Source organism: Lycium ferocissimum, chromosome 7, assembly GCF_029784015.1.
Source record: "Lycium ferocissimum isolate CSIRO_LF1 chromosome 7, AGI_CSIRO_Lferr_CH_V1, whole genome shotgun sequence".
NCBI lineage: Eukaryota > Viridiplantae > Streptophyta > Magnoliopsida > Solanales > Solanaceae > Lycium > Lycium ferocissimum.
Genome location: NC_081348.1, coordinates 21,432,952 through 21,443,155, shown reverse-complemented (window position 1 = coordinate 21,443,155; position 10,204 = coordinate 21,432,952). Strand labels below are relative to the sequence as shown.

The 10,204-nt window shown below is 35.0% G+C and overlaps 1 protein-coding gene across 1 annotated transcript; it reads right to left on the bottom strand.

Annotated features, from left to right (window-relative positions):
* Positions 1-597: 597 nt before the first annotated feature.
* LOC132062015 (uncharacterized) lies at positions 598-4,964 on the bottom strand. The gene is made up of 4 exons (XM_059454673.1): positions 4,660-4,964; positions 2,037-2,422; positions 1,774-1,994; positions 598-1,071 (listed from the first exon to the last, which is right to left on the bottom strand). The coding sequence occupies exons 1-4, from the start codon at positions 4,962-4,964 to the stop codon at positions 598-600; spliced, it is 1,386 nt and encodes a 461-aa protein (XP_059310656.1).
* Positions 4,965-10,204: the final 5,240 nt, after the last annotated feature.

Genomic DNA, 10,204 nt, shown 5'->3' with positions numbered 1-10,204 from the left:
CTTCTTTGAAACTGGATGAGATCTTTTGCAATACTTAGCTTCCAGGAAGCTTTGAGAAGGAATGGTTTGCATCCGAAATTCCACCACTTTTTGGCAGCAAAAGCATCACAATAACTCTGGATAGTTCTAAACCCAGCCCCACCTTCATTAGTAGGCCAGCAAAGATTACGCCAAGCTATCCAATAATGTTTGTTTTTTCCTTCATTCTGTCCCTAAAAGAAGTTGCTCATCACCATTTCCATATGCTTAATAGTAGTTTTAGGAAGTTGAATGACTGACAAGATATGAAGAGGAAGTGAGGGAAGAACAGCTTTCATCATCACAGTTTTTCCTCCAAATGACAGAGATTTGGTATGCCATGCAGTAACTTTGTTGGAAAGTACGCCACCAGTTCACTAAAGAAAGATATTCTCTTTCTTCCTATGTAGATAGGACAACTAAGATACTTGAAAGGAAAAACTTGCTGTTAAAAACCTGTGCTTTGTTTCACCCTCAAGGAAAAAACAGCAGAAGCTTTAGGGTGAACCAAAAAACCTGATTTGCTTTTGTTGATTAGCTGACTAGATGAGTTTTCATAATTCTCCAAGACATTCATCATCATACTAATAGAGTTAAAATCCCAGAAGTAAAAAGAATGGTGTCATCAGCATAACTTAAATGAGTAATGATAGGGCCCATAGGATCATAAGAGAAAGGAACAAAGTTGTTCAGCACCAAATTTTCCAGGTTGCTTGAGAGCACTTCAGCACAGATTATGAACAAAGAAGGGGATATGGGATCTCCTTGATTTAGTCCTCTAGAAGATTTAAAGAATCCATGTCTGGTTCCATTTATATTAATGGAGTACCAATTATTTGCAATGACTCTCCATATCATATTAATCCATTTGTCAGAAAAGCCAAATTTCTTGAGAGCATCACATAAGAAAGTCCAAGAGACTCTGTCATATGCTTTGGTCATGTCAAGTTTCATACCCATATTAGAATCATGATCCTGTTTATTCATATTGTGAATCATCTCCTGGGCCAAGGTAATACTCTCAGTAATAGATCTTTCTTTCATAAACCCTGTCTGGTTTTGTGAAATAAGCTTGTTCATGATTTTTGACAATCTATTGTTCAAGATCTTAGAGATGATTTTGCAAGAAAAATTACTGCGCTAATAGGCCTCATCTCTGAGAGATCTTGAAGTGACTTGACCTTAGGAATCAATATGAGACAGAAATGGGATATGGATCTGGGAAACCAGCTTCTATAAAAAAAGGCCAAACCCATCGACAAACACTGTGTGTCGTCCATTTTTTCAACTGGCACCTAAGGTGGTCCTTGTTCCCATTTAGACACTTCGGGTGGGCCGTTCCTATTCCACTTAGACAACTTTTGCACCATTATTGAAACAAAACCAACACCGGTACGTCTCTATGTGGATTAAGTGGCCAATTAAATTGTGTATTCCATTTAAATCGCGCTAATCAATTAAATTGTACCAACTCATTTTAATTGTAAATTCACTATTTTTGTAAATTCGTGAGTTTTGACCATTAAAAATTGGGGCTTTTGGGCTGGTTGGATGTGCAATGAGGTGGCGCCCGGCTGCTGGTGTTGGTTTGCTCCGATAACGGTGCAAAAAGTGTCTAAGTGGAATAGGAATGACCCACACAAAGTGTCTAAATGAAACAAGGGTGACTTTAGGTGCTTTCGAAGTGAAAGAAGTGGACGACCACGCGTACGCCGATGGGTTTGGCCTAAAAAAATCCACTTTGCCATATTATACAAGTCCAATGTCCCAATGACGGTAGAACAAGCCTGACATGTCATTGGGTCCAGGGGCACTATCAGTGCTCATGCTGAAAACAATGTCTTTGAGCTCTTGCATAGAAGGAATATCACATAGATTATCATTATCTTCATTGGTAACTAGTGAAGGGAGTATTTGTACCATAAACATATCCCTATTCACATTATCATCAGTAAAGATGTGTTCATAAAACTTAACTGCTTTTTAGGAATTCTCCTGTTAATCATCAATCTAATTACCCAGGCTGTTCTTTATTTTATTCAACTTCAATCTCTGCCTTTTAGAGGAAATTACATAGTGAAAGAATTTAGTATTCAGGTCTCCTTCTGCATGCCATTTAATGCCAGACGTCTGTCTCCAAAATGACTCTTCTTGCTTGTAATGTCTGATAAGCTTAGCATTTGCTTCATTGTACTTTTCCATATTCTCACCTGAATTTTCTTGAAGACAGATCTCTTCAAGGTCAGCCACTTGTTTTTCCTTGGTTTTTGTGGCTTCAAAGATGTCACCGAGAATATTATTAGACCACCAAGACAGCTTTTTGCAAGTAGCTTTTAACTTCATATGGAACCTCCACATAGGTGAACCTTCCACATGTTCATCCCAAGCTTGTTGAACAATATCTCTGAAATCAGGTTGATCAACCCAGAAATTCAAAAATTTGAAATACTTTGGAGGCTGGTTATTTGTTATGTCCCGTATTTTCATGCGTTAAGTTGCATCGTAGGTTAGTCACATAAGCTCAAAGGACAGGATTATGTTTGAAGTTATAAGTATTTATGTTATGTTCAACAAGTGATAAGTAAGTGTCGTGAAGGTTGGAGGTTAAACGAATCGGAAAAAAATAAAATAAGTTTTGTTCAGTTTGGGATGTTGAACAAGTTATACAGACTGTATGGAGTTTTGGTCATAGCCAAGTATGCAAATAAAGAGATCGGTGTATAAAAGTTTGAGGTCTCGAAATAATTTTCGCGGATGAATAGTAAAGCGGATGAACAGTACACTGTGAACAGTAAGGCGGTGAACAGTACTCGGTGTGAACAGTAAAAATCAGAAAATTTAAAAACAAAAATCTGATTTTTTTTCACTCATTTTTCTAGCACCTTCTCTCCCTAAATTCTCTATAAACCTCTCCAAACACTTTCCTAACCTATCTCCAAGGTTCCTAAGACAAATCAAAGGGAAAACAATCCAATCATTCATCAAAGTGTTGGAAAACCCCAAAGAACAACAAGTCTATGATGTCATTATGCAATTAAGGATTGTTGTGAGCTGAACCACGGTTGAATTATGAGTCCTAGCTGCTTCTTGAGGTATGTATAACATGTTATTGGTTGTGCTTAATATTAATTCCATGCGGGTGAAGTCGTTTGAAGCAAAACACCACAAGATAGCATTGAAATAGCCTAAGATATGGCTACTGTTTCGTTGAAATTTTTTGAGGTGATAAATATGATTTGTGATGGTAAAATTATGGAATACAACATGATTGTGATATGGTCTCTGTTGTTATTTGTATATATATGATTATCAAGTGAATTGGTGAAAGGCATGAATCTTCCTTATTAGTATTGATTTAAGCTTATTTACGGAGGGAAAGTTACTAAATGAGCGTATAATGAATTTATGGGTCGAGAAATTGGGTAAAACATCGTGTGGGATATTTATGGAATATTTTGGTATTGATAATATTGTGGTTGATGTTGGTATTGTTGTTGTTGTTGTTGGTTGCTGGATTGTGATTTCGGGCTAGGCATATAAATAAGGGAGATCTTTGCCCGATTTCGCAGTATTCCTAAAAAGATTTCATTTGAATGCATGGGACAAGTGTATGATATTGAGCCTAATGATAATATGGATGGTTTATGTGTAGAGTTGCGAGGTTGGAAGAATAAACGTTGAACGATTAAGGCGGCCGAAAGGTATGTTAAGGTATTCCTTTCTTGCTAAAGGCGTGATTCTCTTTCCCACGAACTCATACGCATGTTTTCCATAGCATCCTTGCTTCCAAAAGAAATGCTAGAAGTCCATGATTCCCAAAATCTTACGATGCTAAGGATAGATGTATTCAATAAGGATAATAATGATGAAAATGTTGCTTTTACTTATGCACTTCTATATATTTATATATAGCCACGTGTGGAACCGAACCTACATGGTCAAGCACGGCATATTACGATGTAGTATGGTGTAGTATAGTATAATATAGTATGGTATAGTATAGTGCAGTATAGTATAGTATGGTATCGTGTATATATATATATATATATATATATATATACAACGTTCCGCTTGTGAGAAAGGTTAGATTTACATGATGAAGTCTTAAAAGTATGTACATAGAATACTCGCTTTATCTTATGCTATCTTCGTTCGTGTATTATGTTACTATTCATGCCTTACGTACTCGACATTATTCATGCCGACGTCTTTGTGGACACTTTGCGTTCGTGTCGCAGAGTGTAAATGACGAGACGAGTATCTTTCACCGTAGGCTGCCTTCAGGTACCAATTACGATTGGTGGGCTCCACTTCTTTCTGGAGCATGGCCAAGTCTGACTCTATATATGTATATGAATTGTGTTAAGGGTACGTCGGGGGCCCTGTCCCGACTTGTATACTTCCACGTGTTCGTGGGGAGGCTTTGCGAGACGCCCCGTGTATAGTTTGTTGTTACGTTGTCGGTAGTTATATTGCGCGTGGCCCATTGTACATATATTTATGCATGATATTATCTTTGTATTTAGCCCTTAGTTTTATTTTTACCATGTGAGACATGGAGGATGCGAGTTATAAGTTGGTTCGCTCGGTTCCCGTAGGGTGCCGGGTGCCAGTCACGCCTTACCAAGGTTGGGGTGTGACATTATTGGAGTCTTTAGCATCAATAATGAGAGTGCATGGTCAGATCCAGTTTGGACTAGATGAGTAACTGTGGAGTCTGGAAAGTTCATCATCAATTTCTGGTTAATCAAGGCCCTATCAAGCCTCTTCCAAACTCTCTCTGCTGGACATCTATGATGGCACCAAGTGAATATAGATCCAGTATACCCCGGATCTTCCAACTCACAATCGTTTATACAGTCAATGAAAGGAAAACTGTTGTCCACTCTATGTGGATTACCTCCTCTTTTTTCACCAGGCTCAGTGATGCAGTTGAAATCACCCATCACAGTCCAAGGCAAGTTGTGCATTGAATGGATAAGTCTCAACTCGGGCCTATCTAAATAGATACTATGTTTAGAGGATCCCTCAAATTAACCTTGCATTTAGCATATACAGTTGTCATGATAAAGTCTTCATTGTTACTTCTGGTAAGGCATGATAGTTGTTGTTCCCCATCCATATAGATTGAGCAATCTAGCTCTTTATCAGCAAAGAACCAGATCTTATTGTTACAGTTGGAATAAGCATAGTGATATCCCAACCATATCTTATACTTGTCCACTTTACTTCTCTTACACATAGGTTCTTGAATGGCAATGACTTTTAGTTTGTATTGTTTAATCAAGCTTTTTAACCTGTCTATGGAGCTTTTAATGCCCCTAATGTTCCAGCACATGTACTTAATCATGGAAAACAAACTTGGTATGTTTCTTTGTTTGTTGTTGCTTGGGTTGAGAATTGTTGAATCCTGATCTTCCTCCTCTGCGCCTAAAGCTTCCTCTGCCCCTTGTAGAGCATCTGCCTCTTAGAGATAGATTTGTTCTATCAATAAATTCACCAAAAGCTTGAGCTATGTCTGGTTCCAATATTTGAGGCCAATTAAAAGTCTCTACCATCTTTTCCCCAACTTCATCACTGTGTGTATCATCCTCCAGGCTCTCATATTCATCTTCCACAGTATCACCTAAAATGTCATCCTCTTCCTCTTGTTCTGAATCATTTGGTTGATACTCACTATCTGGTGTGTTTTCTTCATCATCTGTGGAACTGACACCTTGAATATTTGGCCCTCTGTTAGTAGCTGTGATGAATTTTTCCCCAGTTGATTGTTGTTGATGAGCCTGACTGGTAGTGTTTTGTTTGTGCTCTGGTTGCCTTTTTTGTTGTTCTTTGACTAGCTATGATATCCTCCTGGTAGATTGGCTCATCTTGAAGGACTTGATCAGTTTGTGTCCCATGCTTGCTTTTGTCCTCAGTGTCATGTTGGTTATTTTTTTGGTGCTCATGGTTATATTGCTGACTGGAGTTAGCATCATTTTGTTTCCTTTCCTCATGATTAGATCCATCTGTCTTTGTTTTGTCCCTTCCTTCCTTTGTTTTTCTCTTTTCTTGTCTCTCCTTTGTTTCCTCTTATCATTCTTTTGTTTGTTTGTTTCTTTGTCATTGTTGTTGTGCCCATAATATTGAAGAGGGCGTGCTATAATCTCTTGCCTCCCTTGTCACTGGTTGATTCTTGCTAGGTTGATTGCTAGTGCTAGTTTTGTATTTCCTTGTCTGTTTTGGATTTCAGTCTTTGCTTTTGGATGTTGGTTTTCCTTCACAGTCCTAACCTTGCTCCCCTCCATGTCCTTGTGTATGATTCCTGCCACTTTGTTTTGAGTAAATTTTTCACAGTTGCCTTCTCTTGATTCTTTGGCCTTGTTAGTATCATTGTTTTGCACGTTGTTCACTCTGTTGTCAGCTTCTTTGAATTGTTGTTTTTCAGTATTGTCTTGATTGTTCCCATTTCTTTTCCCTCCTCTCCTGTTAATTGTAGTAAACCCATCCTCATCTATGTCGGATCCCTCCTTGTTGGCTTTCATTCTTTCCTCTTCCTCTCTTTTAGCTCTTGCCAAGGCATGTGCCACTTTTGTTCTATAGACTCCTTCCTTATGTCCTTGTATCTTACAAAGAATGACAGTAGCCTGGAGCATTCTCATATTCAATATCAAGCCAAATCCCATCTTCTCCTCCTTCAAGTCTATTGAATTCAAGCCAAATCTGATCTAATTTAGGCTTAGCCAAGTCAATCTCCACTTTGACCTTAGCCACATTACCCCTAGATTTGGAATAAGTGGCCACTGATTCCAACAGGTGCCAAATATCCCATCTAGCTTTGGTCAGAAATTTTTTTTTTCACTTTTTTTACTTTTTAGGCGTTTGATTCCGGAATATAACTCCTAGGAGTTGGACCAAAAAACTTGTTTTTAAAAAAAAATTCAAACACTATCCCATATCTCTAAATAAGTGCTTACGTGCCATGGTAATTTGTAGATGAGAATCCATACAGGAACCACAATGGTTTCGGCTTCTGTGTTGAAATCAGGGGTCCAACTTAAAACTTTCATTGGGTAATCTCCAAAGTGAATGTAAGGTTTGAAATATATGTGCTTAAAATCAGTATCATTGTAAAAGTCAAGATAAACAGTTTGTGAATCGACAAAGGTGATCTTGACTTTTCCTTTCATGTGAAATTGGCTATCAAATAACTTTCTCAGATCATCCATATTGGGTTTACCCCTATAGAATTTACCAACAACCGTTCTTTTGCATGCCTTAGCAAGGTTAACAAAGTAATCTTGTGCGTAACAAAGTAATCTTGTGCGTTGAAGAATACATTTGGCTTACCTAGATGAGTCCCATGTCTAATTTCCACCGGGTTGTCATCTTCATGGTTCAAACTAGTTTGTAGTGCGGCTGCAAACGAAGGTTTAGATGTGGTTGTCTCGTTACCTCTGATGTTGTTGTTAGCAGCCGGTTTTCGATCAAACTTTGTTTTATTGGGTTGGGTAGTGTTTTGGGCTGGTTGAAGTGGGTCTGACTGATGTAGAAGTAATTGGTCTGCTTCTTCACTATTAATAAAGCATTCAAGCGATTCACTCTCTTTGGTGGAAGAATTGGGAGTATCAGTCGTCAATTGTTTGTTTTTAGGCTGGGCATATCTGTCGAAGTTGAATGAAATCTTCAATGGGGGAGGTGGTTGGTTAAGATGTTGGGTTCCTGCTGGTTTACGGCCATTTTGTTTTTTGGGTTTAGTCGGTATGGTTTTAGAGTTTGTTATCTCCGCCGGGTTGTGATGGTTCTGGTGGTTGGAGACGGTGGTGTTTTGGTGAGGTGTCAGATTTTCATTGGTTGTTGTTTGGTCCACACCTTCATTAACGGCTATAATAGCCGTTGGAATTAATGGGTCAGGCGGAGCAAGGGCGGGGCCCCCAGATATGTCTACAAGCATAGAAAGAGAAGGGAGAGAATATTAATAAGACATGTATAAAGTTATTCAAATTGTAACGTCTATAAGTTAACTAGATGTTAATGCCCGTGCGAATAGGCTTAATATGATCTAGCGACAAACATAATATTAGTATGACAACATTTTCATTCGAAGAAGTATGTAGAGAAAATTATTTGGTTTCATTTCATCTCAAAGTTTTTGTTCCGTTGAAATCTTTACATTCTACTGGTCCTAACCAAAACTTTAGTAGTATAATTTAATAAAGTAACATAACTTATTATTTTTTAATTATGAGAACATTCATTTCTTAAGTTGTAAAGCACTAAGAATCTAACATTCTATCTACTTTTTACTATTGCTTAATGCTATAAATTTATTAGGTTTGCAAAGATATATATTTGCTTAGATTGAATATTTTATACAAAAGCTATTATACATTATTCTCCCGAAGATCAATCATTTGTTATTTACCATTCACAAATAAAAATTGAAAGTTCTAAAAATGCGTAATTTATCTCGATAGATAATGTAAAAGTTGTTAAGCATGATACGATATTTGCTTCTGTTCTTCTTTCATAATTACAATGATATATTGTTAATAAGTACTTTTATCATTTATATCAATTTAGTGAAAATATTATCGTGTACTCTCACATCATAAATGTATTTTCTTTAAAATTTAATTTAAATTCTACTAAAGTTTATGTTATATAGTTACACATCAAATTAATTTTTTTACCAAAATTTGTTCTTATTTATGTTAATTGGTTATATAATTTCTCAAATTGCAATTATTTTATTCATTATTTTGTCAGCTTTTTAAATAAAAATTCGCTTGAATCTTTTTACTTATATTACTAATAAGTTGTATGTTCAAAAACGATTTATAAATTACATGTAGTTTGTGTCAAATTCAAAACTTTATTATATTAATGTTTAAAATACGAATACAAAGTTTGTAAAAATTTATTAATACTTTTTAAAAGAGAAGACTTGTTTAAAACCAAACTATTTTCAATTATTTGAGATAAAACAATTTTATTTAAGAAACGTCGACTGATAACTTGAATTTTAATCCGATTAATTTAAAGGTGTAAAATATTCTATTGTTAATGTATGTAGATTGGACCTAAACAATACTTATTATTTTTTATCAAATTTTGATTTGGATAATTCTAAAATTAAATCAATTTTACATTAGTTATATTATTAAATTAATTTACATTTTAACGTCTAAAGTTAAAATTTGATTTTATTTAAACGAAAAACTACTATTTTTTTATTTTTTGATGAATAGTTTGATTTAGTACATTTAAAATACTTATTGTATTGTCTTTTGCACGTTTTTAAGAAATGTCAATTAAATTATAATTTGACTAATTTACCTTATTTATTATTCGATCTCTATTTAATATTATTTTTTCTTACGACATTAATCTCTTTTCATATTTATTAGAGTAAGAATAAAAATGAAAAAGTAATTAAATTCTATCTTATTTTAAAATATAAATATTTTAATTATATTTATTTTAGTAAACATAACAAATAAATGACATGGCGTAATAAGAATACTATACGTTAAATATCTAAATTAGATAACAATCATTAATATAAGAAAAGAAAAGAAATTGTATGATTTGACTACTATAAACTTTTGAAGAAAAACAATAATATGGAGTCTATGTTTTTTAAATAGGACTTTCATTTGTATGTCTAGACAACCAATGAATGATACGCAAAACATAGAATCCACCAATTATTGATTATTCTTTTATTATATTATCATTATTCTTTTTTTTATCAAGTTCTTATTCATTTTTTTTCATGGGAAATGAGAAATACAATTGGCATCCAAACTCATCCTTTATATAAGTTAATATATAATGTAAAATCTTAAATAATGCTTCTGTATAAGTTAATATAATGTAAAATCTGGGTCGCAAGTTTGAACCAAAAAAAAACGGGTATAACAAAAATCTGATCCTCCAATGTTTGGCCTGTACAAATAAAATACACATCCATAGTGAAGGATAAAATAAAAATAGATGTCCTTAACTCAATATAAGTTATATTTAAAGGGCAAAATTCAACAATTTCTAGGTTGATCAAGATATTACTCCGCATCGAAATATTGAAGTTTCCAAGTATTAAAGCACCAAGCCACTTGGTTTCACATACAATTGCTCTACAATCTACACCGACATTGGAGGAAATTAAACAAATTATGGTTGGAGAAATCTCAAGAAAATCAAA